Source organism: Eufriesea mexicana, unplaced genomic scaffold, assembly GCF_001483705.2.
Source record: "Eufriesea mexicana isolate 0111107269 unplaced genomic scaffold, ASM148370v2 scaffold2645, whole genome shotgun sequence".
Lineage (NCBI taxonomy): Eukaryota > Metazoa > Arthropoda > Insecta > Hymenoptera > Apidae > Eufriesea > Eufriesea mexicana.
Genome location: NW_016910703.1, coordinates 112,243 through 132,116, shown reverse-complemented (window position 1 = coordinate 132,116; position 19,874 = coordinate 112,243). Strand labels below are relative to the sequence as shown.

The window sequence follows — 19,874 nt, the reverse complement described above, 5'->3', positions numbered from 1 at the left end:
TGATCTTTAAAAAGAACCTAAATTCAGTACACATAACCGCTTAACACGTAATTGAAGTGCTATATTTTTTATTTGTAATTTTATTTGAATAAAAATTACCATTGAAGTTTGCGAAACTTTACTACATACTAATATATTTTCCTAGTATATCTGGTATACTTTCTCTAACTGTAGGGACATAAATTCTGAAAGAAAATGTGGTATTAGTGAATCGAAAGGATGTTTAGGCTAGACTATCAGTAGCGGTGAAAGGATGAATGAGTTCCTAGAATGCACGTGGAATTTTTGGACACTTGGCCGTCTGTGTAGTATAAGTATGTGATGTGCATGAGTGCAAAAAAGGTTGCCAAGGGATTAATTGGGGAGTGTCATCAGAGAATTGCTATTTAGAGTTTAGGAGAAAAGAGTCGCACGGTGAACTATATTTTAATTAATATAATAATTACTATTAATAAAAGGGTGCAAGAAAATTATCAAAAAGCGGATCTCGGTAATCACCGACGAACCGATCGCGATAATTTTATTGTCGCAAAAATTCTCGATCGTTTTATAGCGATCGAGATCGAAGAACACCGAAAGCAGGAAGCCTCCACTCGTGAGGACTCATCACCGAGTCATCGATCAGAGACTTTCGAGTTATTGAGAGACCTGAGACTTTCGCGTGAAATAATTTATTAAGACAAGACGTTTTGAGTTTTTAGCTCGTATTCCTTCGTGTCACCCTCACCATACCTCTCGCAAACGAAAGTTCTATTCCCACTGCACCCATTCCTCCACAAATTTAGTAGTTCTAAATTTAATACGACTGCGAACGTGACTCTGGAATAATTTCTTCTCGTACACATGCTATGCTCTTTACTTTTCCTTTTCGTTAATGGAAATAATTTGCAGGTTCATCTTCACTGAGACATCCTGTACAATTGCCTTTACCACTTCGAGTATCGCTCATCCCCATTACATTACGGAGATTCGCTTCATGTAAAGCAGCTTTTTACGATCGCAGATCGTATCCTTTCTTAATCCTGCCTCGTTCCTGCTTCGTTTTCGCTGGAAACTGCGAGAAGTCTGTACGCGTCCACGGTGCTTTTACGACGTTGTTTATACCGAATACGCCGCGTCGTTTTGTTGCTTCATCTCGCTGTAATCGGGGCATTAGCCGCACGAGACGCTGCAGTATATCGCGCGTAAGGCGGCATATGTTTGATTACGTTCGTGTATACCGTGTCAGAAATTGTAATGACACCTGAGGAAAATGAAACGTTCAGACCTTGCAACAGGGGAAAGAGGATCAGAGTAGATCCTCGAACGCGATCATTTGTAAGCTTCGTAAAGAGGGCGCTCGATGCGGATCTACAGGGTGGGTCCTGAGAAATGGAACGAGGGAGAAATAGCTTTGGTAATTAATCTCTCCGTTTAATTCGGACATGCACGCCTTCCTTTATAATTAACGGAATGGTTGCGAAGGAAATTAACTAATATGGAATGTATTTAATATTATATTTATCCTAGTAATAATACAATGTCACACTTGTCAATCGTGTGTGATAAAATTCATATTCAGATTCTGGACAGACACGTGAAAAAATCGAATGTGATTTATAGCGAATTCTGTGGAACAGAGCTTTAATTCTTGCTGGCAATTTTTGTCTGACTTGTGAGGAGAGAAATTTTTCATTATTCGATTATATTAAATTTTTATTAAATTAATTAAATTTTTCGTTGCTCTTTGGTTATTAATTTTTGTATTATATGGATTATTTCTATTTAAATATGCTGTTTAGAAGTATCCCATTATTTATTCCAATTTCAGAGTGATCGTTTAAAGAATAACTTAAAAAATAAAATTTAACCTCAATATTCTTCAATTTCAATAATCATTAAAATCAGTTTAACGAATTTATCCTGTACATAGAATATTCCTAAAGTATCGATAACAGTTTCAACGAGAAACATAATTAAAATTCATACAAAGACTCTGAATATGAAAATCAAGTATGGTCCTCTCTGTTTGAAGGGACCATGAAATTATTCTATTGTAGAAAATGAAAACGATTTATAAGCCAAGCTCAGCAACCAACCTGAAAATCACTTTCCTAAATTAAATTCCATCCATTATTTTCCACCTACGAGGAATTTTCAAAATGTCCGAAATTAGTCAAAACTTCGTGGTCCACCTGGAAATAATTTTCAAGAAAATACACAAGCTCAACTATGAGAAATATTTCATGGCAATTACAAAGCAACGAAACATTAGCTTCGTTTGAATTAACATGGTTTCACGAACGTACAGGTGGGTTGGCATAACGCGTAGTTAATAACTATGCTCTGCTCTGTTATTACGTTCGAAACAAAGTATCATAACATCCTGGCACGTCTTTTTTCGCCGTTTGCAATTCTTCGTGGAGTAGCTTACACGTTGCCTCGAAAATACCTAATTTAAATCCCACCAAACGTGCAAGCGAGCACCGTCTAATACCTCAACTACGACGTAAGATCCAAAGGAAGGTTGTTAATATTTATTAACACCCGGTACATAGCGTCGGGTGGAAATCTTTAATGCGTTTTTTGCACGGAGAACATAAATGCGTACGAGTCACGTCCTCCGCTTATTTGTCCACACCCAGCGATTGGATAAGAAGGATTTCGATGAAAGCACGCGCGGAGCTCTGACTCCAAAGTGAACAAGAATTTTATAGCTCTTAGAAATCATTTCCTAGTTCCTATTATATCTTTTACAGCCTAGTTCCAGACATCGAACTCGATCTATCAGGAATCGATGCTCCGGATAAAATAGGATATAAGAGTGTTTTCTCATGAAAATGTCTTTCATTGAAACTGGAATCGCAATCCTTACAAACGCGTGCCTTTCAAAACGTTGTATACCGTATCACGCGAAGCATTTGACCCGTTTATCCGAAGCTTTCGAGAAATATTTGGAAAAATAGTTCAGACCTACGTTCGAGCTCTGTCGTACCATTATACTTCGATTTTAGATCAAAATTCGAAGAAATACGCAGGGATCAACGTTTGCTGGGTTCATCGAAAGATTGCATCTCTTCTCGTATATGTAGAATTGTTGGGTGGCAGGAAAACGACGGTGATGAATAATAAATATAATTTATTGCGAAATAACTTATTCTAGACGTACCACTGTAGCGATCTTCATTCTCACCCTCGCCACTAGATGGATTACTACTTGAAGGAGGTTCGAAGATTTTCTCGCAAGTCCTCGGTGAATCCTCGATCTGGTCGGTTCCTAGGGACCGGCGCTAGGCTTTCATTCGGGCCCGCTTGGTCTTCAAGGACCGGCCCAGACTAGGACCAAAAGGTGCTCACTTTTGGTGTTATATTCTTCGCCATCTTTGAATCTAACGTTTGGAAATTCCTATTATAACAATTGGTACAGTATCTCCGAGTTTCATGAACACTTCTCTCGCTGCCGGTGGCTTACTTGACGGCCGAGTCTGGGCCTGAACGGAACGCCAAGCAAAACGGATTGAGCCCTTATCACGATAAACGTCACGTCAGTCCCTAGGGACTGGCGCTAGACTTTCCGTTCAGGCCTCGCCGGTCCGTACGGCCCGGAAGGGCCCACAGGACGGCTAGCTGTGGTGCGAACTGAACGGCACGTAAATTTGGCGTGGCGTTTAACGTGTTAAACAGAAGTTTCTATGCTACCTAGTATCCCCTCCCTCGTCTAAGGCAGGGCCTGCTAGAAAGCCTTACTAGCGAGTCCACTAACAGGCCCGGGACGAAACGCTCATCCCTTCTGTTCCCTGTTGTCCTTCTACCTGCTACCCTAACATAGCGCAACAAAAGGACGACAAAGGGAGATACTAAAGGCCAGTACCGCAGTACTAAACACCAGACCATCAGTAGGAACCACAAGAATTAGTTAAAACCGCGCGAAACAACGAAGACACCATCATCATCGTCCAACCCCATAGGGAGACCCCCACAGGACTTTCACACTGACTATCTCCCAAAGAGCTGTCCCGTTTCACACCCTTGCATTCTTATTTATACCTTGCACTCTGCCTTCTTTGATACTCGTGCTCTTTTTCTCAATCTCGCGTTTCTTACGCACTTCTCACAGCCTTGCCTTCGGTGGATCAAGTATCCTAAATACTCAGACGCATTTCACTCTCATTTGAATTCGATAATACCATAAATATCCCGTTCATATGTTCCTTACACGCGGTCACTCGTCTTCCGGCACACACTCCAGATAAACTTGCACAAACGGTACTGTCACAGGCAGTATTTTTTTATTATTATTATTATTATTATTATTATTATTATTATTATTATTAGAGCTTTACAATTTGTCCGATGGACATTTGGTAAATTCATAGCACGTGGGTGACAGCCCCATATTGAGATATCACTACAAGATTGTTCTTCATGTTTTGTTATTCGGATACCAGATCCGTGAGATATCAGAGGCGGTGACCTAATATATGTTGTATAATATGTAATATATGTTGTATAATTACTATATAATCGTACAATCGATATGCGAAGTTTCGTAAATTCCGGATATCCTTTTTCGTATTTGTGATCTGACAGATGATAGGCCAGAATTATTTACTAACCCACGTAAATCGAGTGGCTTATCGCGACATATTCCGCGATTTTTTCCCCGAAAAAACTTCCCTCTATACCCCTCTAATTTATTTTTAAACGGGACCAAATTGGTCCAATAAAACGTAACAGCTTATCGAAGGACGGGGTGGAACAAGTTTGAAACCCGGCCTTTTTTTTTTTTTTTTTAACTACCCATGCACTCCCGATCTACCAGGGATCGATCGCAGTCAAAGCGTACGCAGAAGCCGAGTTTCGCTCGAAGCCTGCTTTCGATCGCGATTCGCGATCGATTCGCGAGTCCCGTTGAACGCGACGGGACTCGAAGACGCGAATCAATTTTTGATCATCCTTCGGAAATATCGCCGCGGTCATAAATCCATTTGCTTCTATAAATCGGAATTGTCAGGGTAAACACGCAAGCAGCAACAATAAAATACGAAGCAGCTTGCCGTGTGCATTGTTACGGAAAACGATTATTTGTTTTCGCTATTTCACATAACTTTCCGCACTTCGATGGGTCACACAATTTTCCATTCCGTGTTTTTTCATCCTCTCCTTTTTTCAATTTTATTTTATATTTTTTTTTACTTCTTTTGGTCGTCGGAGCTATTATATTCCGCAACACGCGCGCCACCATCCGGTTCCTTCTTGTTGGGCCCAGTCGATCGTGTGACTCGAAGATCACCCATGATCGATAGTAATCCTTTCACGGTGACGGTAAGTTGCGCGTGAATTTCGGTATTTGTCGAAAAATACACGATTTTCCAGGATAGTCGGCGCGGTTATTCGGACGTTGGGTTTATGGCCGAATTTACTCTGCCATGCGGCGAATTTACTTCGTCCAGTTAGTGTTTCCTACAGGTAACAATCGTAGCGTGGGCAGGAATAAAAAGGAAGTGGGAAAAACGAGGTGAAAAACCAGGTGAAAAATAGTTTCGCCTTAATTGAAAGATTAATCGAATTGCTCCTTCGTTCGTGGTAAAGAGACTCCGTGCGTAGAATGCTTCAAATGTCTCTAAAATATAGATGAATGTGTACTCCAGAAAAAATTCGAAGAAAGTCTGGTGGTTCGTTTTGAGCGATAAAGAATTCTAGAATTTTGTAGCAGTAAAATATAGGTTGCAATCGCGTATGAAAATAGAACTTTAGGTACGCGAGAAGTTTTATTGCAGGTGGTTAGTGTGGTAATGGTTAACATAGATTTTGAATATATGTGCCTGTAATTATGAAAGTGGACTAAGTCGTCGACTTAAGAGGAACGATTTTATTATTTATTTCGTGTTGCATTTATTTATATTTCGATGGAATATATTTATTTTCTACGAAACAGTGAAGAATTGCTTTATCGCAATTAATTTTATAATTTATGACGTATTTAAAGACCGAAGCTTTTAACCCTTTGCACTCGATGATTTTTTGGCAAAAGAAGGGTACGAGTTGAAAAATTTTCTGTTGTAAAGCTGATGATATTTTTTGAGCGGTAAGTAAGAAATCGTATAATAATTAACACGTAGAATTATTTAATTTCGATACCTCGCACACTGTTACATTATTTAGAATTTAATATATTAATTAATATCTACCTTCGAAATTTTATCAAAAAGGGTTAATATTTTAGAAGCTAATATAAATGACTTAGACCGCTTTTATAATCGCAGATATATATGTGTATATTTTTTAAGGAAAGGACAATGCAAAAGTCGTAATCCAATAATTTCAAAATGCTATTTAAAAATATTATGTAAACTTGCCAAGAAAAGGACCATGCTTCTTGCTCACTAGTACTCGCGATCCTCTAATATTAGGTTATAATGTGGTAATGGTTAACATAGATTTCGAATATATATGTGTTGATATAATAAAGGAGCGATGTCTGTAAGAAAGGGGTGAGTGGGACAAGTATGCATGGGGTGCCAATATCTAATGGATTCAGGTTATTGTGTAATCATGATTGAGGTGTTCTATGAAATGTATATGTCCATGTAATATGTAAAAGTCGAAGGAACAAACTAGAGAAATTAGACATAGATTAGTGAAAATAGGTGTGAGCATGTGATTGCGTGAAATTAATTACATTTATTCTTAATATTCGTGTTTGATCATTTTTTGTAATTAAATAAAGATTTGTTCTTATTGTTACTGATATATTGTGATATATGTTATATATCATATTGATAAATTATTGATATATTATTGTCCACCACTAACTGTTAGAGATTGGTTCATTAGTCCTGTCTCATTAGCCTCACTGGAAGTCTTGATTTAAAATAATTGGGAACAAAATAGGATGTGTGTATGGAACTGAAAGATGGAAAAGGTGATGATTACTTTTCTGATTTTTGTGACAGATTTTTGCGACAGGTTTTCAAAATTTTTTACAATTTCTGATAGATTCGTAGGCCTGTTTATGTCATAGACAGTGTCGTGCAATATCCTCAGCGAAATGTAATCTAAGAGAATTTATTATCGTCGCGAGATTGTTCTGTTACGTGATCTGTTATGTAATCCATTTTTCTCTTCCTTTTCATTTTGCTTTATACTATCCACCCAGTGTTTCATTTATTTTTTACGTATGCACACATCGACGAAGATTACAAGAGTGCAGACACTTGGACCGGTGTTTGAAAATTCTACCTGTCTATCGATTTTAGACTCACTCTATAACAAAAGACAAATCCTTTCAATTTCCAATATCCACAGCAATCCCAACTTCCCCGATTTTCCCTTCTTCTATTGAAATTCAGTCTAATTCCGAATCACGACCAAACTACGTCTACCAATTACACTGCTCACCACGAATTTCCATCTGTAATATATATACATTGGATAATTCTTGTAAAGCTTACGTTCCTCCACACGAATCCCTAATCGAAATTGCTCCATCGCCCTCGGCTTTCGAAAATTCCGAATTTTTCTAAGAACCCACGATTTTTGGACTAAAATGAAGTATTACGTAAAAATTGGAAACCTTAGAAGGTTCATTCTTATCTTAAAAGTTAGGTGAGAGTATTCCGAGTTTATCAATGTTCATAATTATAATTATTTGTGTTTCTGAATAATTGCAATTGATCATCGGAGGTTAAAAATAAGATTCCAAACGTACAAATTAGAGAAAATATTAAAATTTGTTGGACAATGTAATCTAGGCTTCTTGTCAATTCTAGACTTCGATGAAATTTTTATCTGGAGAACCCAAGTTTTGCTACCAAAATTTGGAATATATGCTATGAAGAGAATCCCTAAAGACTTTGTTAAATAAATATTAAAGTATTAAATAAAAATCAAAGAAATTAAAAATTGTAGGGGATCCTCCCCCACGGTTGTAAGGGGTCGAGCTGGCACAGGTATCCTTCGTGATGGTTGTGCTGCTAGATGCGTTTCATCCCGGGCCTGATAGTGGACTCATCGGTAAGATTACCCTAGCAGGCCCTGCCTTAGACCAGGGGTACTATTGGAAGATTGAAAAGGAAGTCGAAAGAACTTGCGAGAAACTCCTCGAAGTCGGAATCCGTCTAGTGGCGAGGGTGTGAATGATGGTCGCTACAAAATAAATATTAAAGAATTTATTAAATTACAAACAAATTTTTGTTAGGTTTTCAACTCGATATTAAACCATATCAAGCTTGAATATCTATCATTCAGAGTCCCACCATTTTACAGATGCATTTTGTGTACTTATGAATATTAGTAATTTCTGTCGAATTTTTACCAAATTTTCATCAAACTAGATCTCGTCGATACGTAAAACTCCTGTGTTTAAAAAGGTACGCATTATTGCACCAATGTTCGTTGGAGAGTTCAAATCTCCCGCTCCTTGTTGCTAGGCGCTGCTAGCGACATCTGGTATGTTTTGGCAGTTCAAATAAAACCTAACGATGAAAGTCACTTCCTTCTAAGCAAAGCAAGCACGTATAGCTATTCTGAGACATTATCCCGGTAAAACATAACACATCCACGCTATTTCGCAACAATGTTGATGCACAATATGGCGGCAGATATACTACGTTCTTGGAAATACCCAAACCTCGTGATTCCCTGATACACCGGTATAATTAGAGCAGCGAATATGTTGCAGGTGAACCCTAACAAATAATTCTGACGATATTACGTCGTCAGCTGGCTTCAATCTCGGGATATTAGCGCTAGTGTTGATTTTTAAATGTTATTCCCCCATAATAGTACAGCTCGCGTGATAATTCAGGCGCGCCACGGATACTATACAAGGTCCGCGTGCTGCTAGATGGAATCGCACCTCCGGCCAGATGTTATTACGCGCAATTGCTTTCACTTATTACAGGTACACGGTTCCGGTGGCGGTTCTTTCCCGTAAAAAGGAAAACGCCCCAAATGCGAGTTTTCTTGAATTGCAGCCTGCCCTCGACGCCGTGACCACCACTCTCTTTGATTACGCGGCTATTCAATTTTCCCGCGAATATTTTAATATTCATTCTGCATCGCCATTTTATCACGATGCTTTGATACACCTGGTAGGTAAGAATTTTTCAAAAGACGAATTTTGATATCTTATTTTTCCTCTCCATTCCGAGGTTCGTTCATATCTAACATATATAATATCTAACATAAGTTACAAAAATTGTACATTAAAGTAATAAATACAATAATTGCCTCAAAAGGAAAACGAAGAATTCTTCACAAATGTAATTAACAAATTCTGCAATTGCAATTATGTAATAAAATTACTATGATTTTTAAATTTAGATTCTTTTCCAATTATTCATTGATCTCGAGACTCAGATGTTGGTAGTATTATTGTTTTACTTTTCTTTTATTTACGTTTATTAAATCTGTTAAATCTTTTATTAACATTTGAATAATTGCAATTGCAAAACTTGTTAAATATATTTGTAAAGAGCTCTTCGTTTTTCTTTTGAGGCAATTATTATATTTATTACTTTGTTAATATACGATTTTTGTAACTTATGTTTGATATTCCTAGCTGTTGATACAATGAGTATTATGAATATTTGACGTGTTTTCGTTGCAGCTGAAATTCAGAAGTTGTTAATCGTTTTTCGTAAGAAATTTATTGTTCGAATTTTGAATAATTTAATATTTCATAGATATTTTGATAGTCATAGGATATGGTTGTTTTATCGCAGTTTTTAAATAACCCATGTTGTCAGTACCTGGACATTTTTCAGATAAAGAGTGTTTTACCTATTTGTTTCACCGAGGAGATAAATAATGGAGTTGAGTTGTGCGAGCTATGGAATACTATTTTTGTTCTATACTTTTAATTGATACTATTTTTATTGTATACTTTTAATTGATTGCGACTGTGTTATCTGAGTTTTAATTTCAGTACTATGCATCGTAATGAATCTCGCGATAATAAATATTATTAATTAAAAAATTTCATTAAAAGTTTTATCTGTAATTTTTTAAGGGAGATTTAAATACAAATATCGGTGCTTTTTACTATCATAATTTGGAAAAAAAAGAGTCCTTTTACAAATTATTCCTGATATAGGGCAATGTATAGATTTAATAGTGAACTGAATAGCTAGGTGTTCTATTTACACGGGTAAATTGACATTAACGAAAATCGAATGGAGTGCGGAACAATTTAACTACGCAGGAACTTTTAATCAAAATTGTTTTAAACCTATTTCACCCAGCATTTCCTTCGACACCTTGATAAGTACTAAAATCGGTTTGTCTCTAAAATGTAAACGAAATAATTAAGATATTTATTTAATATTTCGGTGAAAGCCATGTTTCATTATCGCATACATTTCATAGAATGGTATACAAAATTTGAAGTACGTAAAAAAATTCAAATTATTTATATTATCTATATTATATCAGAAACAATTACTGTTAAATATTAATAGTTATACGTATAACAAAAATATTATATTTAATCCAATTTGCAATCTTTCCATTAAAAGTAGAAAAATTAAACAATTCGATTACCAATTTTTAAAATTTTTTGTTTCATTACCTAATCTACAAACTGGTCCTTTAATAAGGAAAAAATAAAGGCAGTAAAATAATATTTTTCTCCTAGAATATCTTCATTATTTAATCCAATGCACTTAAAAATTCATCTTCTCAGTCATCTTACTCTCACACATTCAAATATCGTATAACGAAAATATTATATTTAATCCAATTTGCAATCTTTCCATTAAGAGTAGAAAAATTAAACAATTCGATGACCAATTTTTTAAATTTCTTATTTCATTGCCTAATCTACAAACTAGTCTTATAATAAGGAAGAATAAAGCCAGTAACAAGGTATTTTTCTCCTAGAATATCTTCATTATTTAATCCAATGCACTTAAAAATTCATCTTCTCAGTCATCTTACTCTCACACACTGAAATATCATATAACGAAAATATTATATTTAATCCAATTTGCAATCTTTCCATTAAAAGTAGAGGAATTGAACAATTGGATTACCAATTTTTTAAATTCCTTATTTCATTGCCTAATCTACAAACTGGTCCTTTAATAAGGAAAAAATAAAGCCAGTAAAAAAATATTTTTCTCCTGGAATATCTTCATTATTTAATCCAATACACTTAAAAATTCATCTTCTTGGTCACCCTATCCTCGCACACTCAAATCTCGTGCTCACCCATGATCCTTACACCACATTCTACCTTGCCATGGACCACGAACATACCTGTTCATTCGCATCCGCGTTTCCGAAATCTACGAAGAGCACAAAATGCTCTTACGACATAATAACGTGAGCCTTAAACATTTCGCGTGTCCGTCATGCCAATGGGAGCGCATTACATTTGCGATCTAGGCACAGCGTTCCACGAGTTACTATACACGCCATACCATCGTTAATGCTGTTATGCCCGCGCTATTATTTTATTTGCATGATCTTACGTACACTGACTCGTCATTTCGGCCTGCACAGACAGCCTGCGAATCGCGACCCGTTTCCACTCACGTCCATTGATTTCCGAGCAACATTCTTCGAATGCTGCTGCCCGTCGAAAATGAAATGCTTCGCAGTCACGGTACACCGCCGTTCGAATCATTTGCAAATACCTTCCCCTGATCTCGTAACGTCGCCGCATACGTTACGTTCGATCGATGTATGAATTTCGTACGTCTGTCTCACACGGTGCGACATTCTTCCCTCACAAAGGACGTACCCGGCTCGTAATAACGCTATTGCTACGTGCACCACTGCCTGTTCCACCTATGGAAGCAAGAAAATCGGCGAAGAAATTCAGAGGTAGCTGAAGAACTAGTTAGCAATATGGAAGAGACTCGGAAACTGACCTAGGAAATATATAGTCCGAGACAAAAGTAAGTGCACAGGTAGCGGAAACGGTGGTCATGTAAGATTAATCGAGCAACATTGTTGATGCTAACTTAACTTCATTTATAATATACGATTCAGCCGATTAGCGATTTGTTCCCATAAAAATTGCATTCCGGATTCGCGATTTGCCACCGTGAAAATCATGCCACCCTGCCGATCCACGATTCGCCCCCCGCGATGATTACGATTTCTTTGACCTGCGTTTCAGCTCCCCGTAAAAACCACGCAACTTACAATTAGCTTTGCTACCAAAAATTGTTTTTCATAACGATATCGATTGATGTTCGATTTGCTTATGAAATAATACCACGCATAGATTATTGACCGGTTTATAATTAGTTTTTCCAAAATAAAATCCCAAATCGGCATTAGTCGATTCGCGATTTCTTCCCTGAAATAGCATCCTACGATAATATATTAAAATGGAGTAGAAGTGTTCACGCAAAGGGAATCAGTTATCCTGCATTGACCCAGATGTATCATCCGTAAAAGAAATTCGCCAAAGAATTCATTACCGTAATATAAAATTGTTTGATTATTTAATAACCCTTGACTCCAATTCCCATTTTCGAAACGAGTTCCAAGAATAACTGCATCGAACTGCTGCTCGCGTCAAAAATTTCTTTCCACATACAATGGTCGCTATCGCGAACCGATTACCCTCCATTCCCAACGCCTAACAGCGGTGAAAAAAGCTCGGTGGCTACCTGACGACGGAAACGCTTCCTCGAAGCATTCCGTTTCCCTCTTCCCCTCCTACGTTTCCACTTATCACACCTGGGCAACGGGAGCCTCGGTTAGACACGCTTTTATTAGCAACAAAATCGCACGAGCTACACTGTACTCGAGGCACGACGACTCGTGTTCTTATCGAGCAGGTCTCCTCCTTCGGGTTCTCTGCAAATTGCTGCACGAAAAAGCATCAGCCCGGTTACCCGGTAGGTAGCTTGGTCGAACTTCCGCCGAAAGGACTTCGGTGGAAATCTTCGAGCAACCCCATCCCTCTGCCCCCGCGTAACGATCCTCTTCCCGAAAACAACGAGCTTGCGTTCCGAGTTTAACAAGATTGTCGCGTGCACATTGGTGCAAGGCACGTGGTTCGGTACGAGTGTGTTCTCGCGGTCGGCATCCTCGAGACGGTGGGTCGGGGATCGACGCCAAAAGCTGCAAGGATCGATTTCAATTTAGCGGCCGTTTAAGCGTGCACGCTCGTGGCTAACGAGCTTTCGAAAGTCGTAGATAGCCGACAAGTTGGCCTACACGGACGGCCGCGGCTCGGAACCACCCTTCGGAACTTACCGCAGTCAGCCAGCAAGCACCGCGAGCACACGTGTAACACGACACCGATAACTCCCCCTACATACCTATAGAATATAAGTACGTATACCGGTATACAGGGTGTTCCATTGTGGCAAGGCTGTCGGACATCTCTAAAGTACAGATGGAAGATTGTTAGCGTTGGCTAGGTTGCAGCCAAAGGATGCTTCCTTTAAAACATTAGTTTACGCGTGACAGGGGATGTACAGTGTTAGAAGGTTGTTGGATAACTGTAAAGTCAAGATGGAAAATTGCTTTGGTAGGTTAGGTTGGAATTTGGAGACGTTTTCTTTAATAGATATACATTACTGTGTTTGGTGTTCTAATATAAGATGGTTTCTGATAATCTGTGAAGTCAGATATGATTGGTTAGGTTAGGTTAGGTTAGGTTTTCTTTAAAACATATACATTACTGTGTTAGTTGTTAGTTGTTCTAATATAAGAAGGTTGCTGATGATCTGTGAAATCAGATATGATTTATTAGGTTAGGTTAGGTTTTCTTTAAAACATATACATTACTGTGCTAGTTGTTCTAATATAAGAAGGTTGCTGATGATCTGAGAAAGTCAGATATGATTGGTGAGGTTAGGTTAGGTTAGGTTTTCTTTAAAATATATACATTACTGTGTTAGTTGTTAGTTGTTTTAATATAAGAAGGTTGCTGATGATCTGTGAATTCAGATATGATTGATCAAGTTAGGTTAGGTTAGATTTTCTTTAAGACCTATACATTACTCTGTCACAGTTATTCTAATATAAGAAGGTTATTGATGATCTGTGAAGTCAGATATGATTGATCGTGTCACTTAAAATAATTAATAGTAAGTAATAATAATATAGTAATATTACAAGTAATAAAGTAATAGCAATAATAATTGCAATATAGTAATATAATAATACAATATAGCAATAAATTAATAGCATGTAATATTTGGTACGTATAATGTTACTCTGATTATTGAAATTACTAAGAATCTGTCTAAACAATATGGAAGAAGATTGATTAATTAGACTAAAGCTTGATATAAGATATTTTCCCATCTATGGAATACGAACGTACGTACTGATACACAGGATGAAGATGTCTTACTGCTCATCTGTTACCTACTTGTCCGATTATTGCTTGAGATATACCACTTACTTCCACCTATTTCTCTAAAAATCCACTGAAAACATACCTGCCGACTCTTTAAACAAAAACAGCAAACTCCACCTCGACCAGCTTCACTGTTACTTACACGCGTAAAACACAACCGTTTTAAGAATGCCGGTTTTTAAAACACGCAGTTGGAATTCTGAAACGGAAAGAACTCCGGGAAAAAAGGATTGCGGTTCTGAGCCAATTTCGTAGTCCGCCCAAGGCGAACTTATTAAAATAGTGCACCCTGTACATACGTACGCAGTGTGGTATATAGATACGTCGTACGATCTCGCGGTGGCAGGCATTGTTAACGTCTAGAAAGGATAAGAGCACCGTGGAAGGTGGCCAGGGACTGTTTTACTGCTTTTCCAACGGCGGCAACGGTGGTGGCGGCAAGTCGATGGTATGGCGTGCGGTTCTCCCCGCAAAGATTAGAGGGAGCGTGTATGCAGCTGAGGAACAGATTTACGTTCGGCAGGTAGATTGCACATTACCGTCGACATTTTGTGCGGGCACGGTTTCCGCGTGGCTGCGAGCTCCTCTTCCTCTAGGACACTCCTCTCCAACGCGACCTGTTCTTTAATTCCACTGAATGAGATATTATGGCGATTACCTGTGCCCTGTATTCTCCTAAACTCTAAACTCTCTGCCGATAATCCTATCCTCTCGCTATACGTGTATTCAATCTTTCTAATGATACTTGCTCCCTAACGATAAAACCAGGCTACGTGTCTTATATCGACGTGCCAGTTCGATGCTCCTTCGGCATTGATTTGTTATCCATGGTATCCACTTTCGAGTGAATGGTATTCGATACGTTCACTCCTAATCTATTCCTGTTTAAAGGATTGGTCGTGATTTAAATGGTACAGATGGCGTGCGAGGCAGTCCAGTGCTGACTACAGGTCGAAGTCGCAGGCTAACTTTTCGTTCCTCGGAGCTTCGTTTTCCGGAGAAATAAGTTCGAAATTCAATTGAGAACACGTGCATTTGTCTGATACTTCGCGTGATTGCTTTCGCTGCGGACCGCTACTACATTTGTTCCTGTATTCGACACAACGTGGTAAGGTCTCGCTGCTGCTAGGAATCTTGATATACCGACACTGTGTTACGCGCAGGAACGGTTAGTTCCTCTCGAGACAAGTATCCAAGTGCTGTTGGATCCTTCGGAAATGGAAACAAAAATTTATCGCAGCGAGGAACAAATTTTTGAGGATAACCGTGACGAAACTGCTCGACAGATTAGAAATCGATGGAAGAGATGCTTGTGTTATTCGATAGGATATTAATTGGAGAAAAATGGGTTGCCTTTTGCGAAGCTTCGCGTTCGATGAGCTCGATACAAGGGAAATATTTCGTCGGGGTATAGCGAGAGTACATTTGCTCTGTGTAATCGATGCCTCGCCAGTCAACGCAGCTTCGAATCCTTTTGTTTATCGTTCCGTCATGGACGGGTATTGCGTGAAAGCTGGCCAAGAATCATTGTTCTCCAGGTATCGCAACGAGCTTTTTGAAGCATGGGACAATGGTACATGGCACGATTCCTGTGATTGAACGTTTGCCCGGAACGAAAGGATGGCTGTAGCAGAGGAGTATGAAAGGAGGAGGCCTGATCAGATGTCAGGTATATTAGAAAGTTTTGCTTCTTTTCTTTCCTCGTGTTATTTTCACGTGATTTCCAACTATTCGTAAACTCTATTAGGAACTTGCGATCTGAAATATTAAGGTGCGAAAGGTTAATGGATAAGTGTATTTATGATACAATATCGCGTATTTCACGAGGTTTGAGATATGCGTGCAATATATATATATTAACTTTAAAAGTATATTAACAGTCTGAATTTTTAATAGCGTTAATAATATTAGGAATGATTATATTAATTTTTCAGGAATGCGAGAAATTAATTATGGTAATTGAGCAGAGTTAAAAGACTGCAAAATTAATTAATTAATCTCTTTAATTATCGTTAGAGATATATTGTCAGTCTTTTAAACGACAATTAGCCATTTCGTAAGAAAAATTTGAAATAATCAGGTAGAAATTAATGAAACTATTCTATCTTTTTCATTATTTGGCAAGAATCTATCACCCCTTTCAATATAATAAGGGATCAAATTTATATTTCGCTAATTTTCTCACTATGCTATCCATATCTAGTATAGTTAATTATTCGAGTAATGAGAAAGGAAATTGTATAGAGTATGAATTAAATTTGCAATATTCTTCAGCGTATGATTTTAAGAATTTTTCAAAAGATCTAATAACCATGTAAAGATAATCCCATATATTATAATATTCTACAGCCTGCTTCTAATTTAAGAACTAATCCCGGGAAATCTTCTTTCGAGATTGGGATTCCTCTTTGAAGTCTGCACTGTCATGGATCTGTGCTACTGATAAAAGAGAAAATCAGTATCACGGATCGGCGCGCGCGCGCGCGCGCACTGTGAGAATAGAAGGAATTGACAACGTGGAACATACAAAACCAGCCTTTTATTCGCATAAAATCTTTCCACGACGCTACAGAACATTTGAAAAATATCATTATACAGGCATGCGTTTCGAAAAACTTTCAGAACTCGAATCTGAGGGCGGACTCGCGATATAATAATCTGAATATAAAATACTCATTGTTAACATTCGACAAGCGTCTCTCTCATTAAAAATCCTCTGCGTAAAGGAACTAACAAACGTCTAAACTTCGAGAAACAGAGAAACTCAGCAACGTATCTTACACGTGTGTTCGTGTGATTTGATTGTTCACGTGATAAGGAGCAAATTCCACGATCCAAGGTATCCAGTTTTATCAATTGTGCTTTCAAACGTAGTTTACTTTCGGTAAACTGGGCGCGAGAAGTATTTGCACACAGCTGCACCGATCAATCCCATATTTCTCTCTCCTCCCATATTTCTCCGACGCGAACCACGTTTCGTACTTAACCTAATTCGAAATAAAATTAATTTCGTCCTCTTAATAATATATGTACTTTAAAACACCTTATAGAAAGGAAAAATTATATACAAATACTTTTCGCACCCGTCATGGTTCAAAGGCAGACTCTGTGACTTCGTTCCATATTGGAACGCTCTCGAACGCGTACAACATGGCGGTCGGCGTTGAGCGCCACGCGGCGGGCAGATCTGTAACTAAACGTCACGCGATGATATTACGGTGAAAGGAATTGGACGCAAAGCGAGGCGGCATCGCGTCGACAGCTTTCTAGAGACAACCGCGTGCGTCGAATTGAAAATGAATGGCTTCGTGTAAGGTCTCGATGTCTGAGGAAGCGGCCTTCGAGGACACCGTGTGTGTAGATGTGAGTATATGTGCGGGATAGATCCATTCTTCCATTCTTTTCCTATTCGTTCTCGACTTCGTTGCCCGAACGAACAGGTCCGTGTCGCCTGTTGGACGAGCAGTGACATCGTGTTATCGTTAGCGTGCACACGAGTATCGGCCAATCAGGAACACGTAACACTCGTCGCAAACACGAACAGGCTTCGTTGAGTTTGGTAGGGCAGTGGTATTATCGCTGCAGGCACTGCAAAAGATTTTGCCACAGTTCCGACAGTGATGCTGAAACAAAGACGATCAATGGTAAGTAACAATGAGGGAACGAAGTTTGGGATATTTTGAGTGGCAAAATCAGTTGGAAGAAGTGTATTTGGGTTTGAGATTTATGTCATATTCATTTCACATTTAAATATGTATTTTATTTGGTCGAAAGAAGAGAAGAAATTTGTTTGAAATAATACGAATTAGGATTTAACTAATGGAAATTCAGTCAGTAGTCGAGGTCAATAATATATCCGCTCTGGTTTGAATATATCCTGGTTAATTTAGTTTGCGTACTGGAAATCTGGTTTCTATCGATTTTCCAATATTTTTGGATTATATTTTATCTGTCTAAATTTGTAATATATATATATAGAAACTACCAGATTTATCGAGAGCTATGAATAATTAGAATATTCGTATAGTTTTTTAAGCATTCAAATTTCATAGAAGTTCAAAGATCGTAACATAAAATTTTATCACAATGTTGTTATTCCAATTTCGTAAATCTTATAATTGTTTAAATATTTTCTTTTTCAAGATGTAGAGGATTTTTTAACGAATAGAGAAGTCACTTTTCCAGAATAAATGATTTCTTCGTGAACCTGCTCCTGTTGCAAAATTTTATTTCATCGATAATACGAATTTTTCTTGATAGTTCATAGACCAACTCTATTTTATTCACAAGAAATTGTGATCAATCAGAAATTTCGCGTTATGGTATTAAGGAGAGGGGAGGGTAGGGTAAATAAGGAACCTAGATTTTACTTGAAATCTACATGGTCACCAGCTTTGAGAAACACTGTTCCAAACTAGGATCCACTCTGGTTAATCACATCTAAGAATATTGCGTTTTATCCCTTAAATTAAATGCCTTGATCTCGTTTCGACCTGCCTCAATCTCTTTTTTAATTCCAACCTAGGTCTAGGATCCGGACTTGCTCTTTGCTCGAGACTTCAATAAATGTTATTCTTAAATCTGTCTCCGATCTTTTTATTATTTTTAACCTCCAGTTGATGTTTCATTCGTTATAAATTGTCACTGTAATTGGTGCCTGTTAATAACAATCTATATCAATTTTTGTCTCTTGTTATTATTGATGATCTTAAGAATATCACTAACTGATGGAAACATTCGACAAATATTTTGAATTAAATATAGCAAAGATAATTAAATTCTGAATTATATCGATCTTTAATCAGTATCAATTTCGGGTCGTCGCTTGAAAAGTAATCGAATTTAGTTTAGTTAAGTCGGTATTAATTCTTGCAAACGCGATGCAGTAAGAATTAAATAGATAAATATAATTGTAAATCTGAGATATTTGCTGCTTGACCTGTTGCGAGATCACACGTTTCCCTCGGTTAGCAAATTAAGAATTATGGGACCGATCGCCGTCACACTGACCATCTTTTATTTCCAATCGATGCGGATCGAAGAGCTCGGATGAAAAATGAAACGAGTGACGTAGTCTCTGATTTAGAAAATTGCGAGTCAAGTGAAACTCGAGGTGGAAATTCTACATGCTTCCACGTATTAAGATAAATTACTTCACGTTCTTGTAAACACGTAAAAATTCATGAGAAAGTACTTTGCATAAATTCGGCTTGTCTGAATTTTTAAGAAAGAGAAACACACTCGAGCTATGCTTCCTTAGGGCCTGATAAGTTCTTTCGAAATAGATCAACGACGAATCTACGTCATTATATCGTATAATTACCTCGCTGTTAATGACAAAAATTGCGAATTAAGCGCGATGTAAAAGAACAAGGTTCTCTCTAATATTATTTACTTCCCGGCATTCTGTGAGTGTCGAAATGAAAATTAGTCTCATGAAAGTATTAATTAATTAAAATGAATGTACCCGTACGTCGGTGGCTGTATGAATATTCGTTGATCGGAGGTTCCACATGCAGTGCAGAGGTATAAAAATAAAAGTGGTGAAAATTCAGCGTGC

The 19,874-nt window shown here is 37.8% G+C and overlaps 1 protein-coding gene across 3 annotated transcripts in view; it reads right to left on the bottom strand.

The window, feature by feature from the left end:
- Window positions 1-16,955: 16,955 nt before the first annotated feature.
- LOC108550255 (RUN and FYVE domain-containing protein 2) overlaps window positions 16,956-19,874 on the bottom strand; it is a 38,245-nt gene continuing 35,326 nt past the window's right edge. For all 3 annotated transcript variants that reach the window (XM_017903961.1, XM_017903960.1, XM_017903958.1), the window contains one exon: window positions 16,956-17,937. In XM_017903961.1, the coding sequence (XP_017759450.1) occupies window positions 17,797-17,937 (141 nt within the window). In that variant the 3' untranslated portion in view covers window positions 16,956-17,796. The remainder of the gene's footprint in view (window positions 17,938-19,874) is intronic.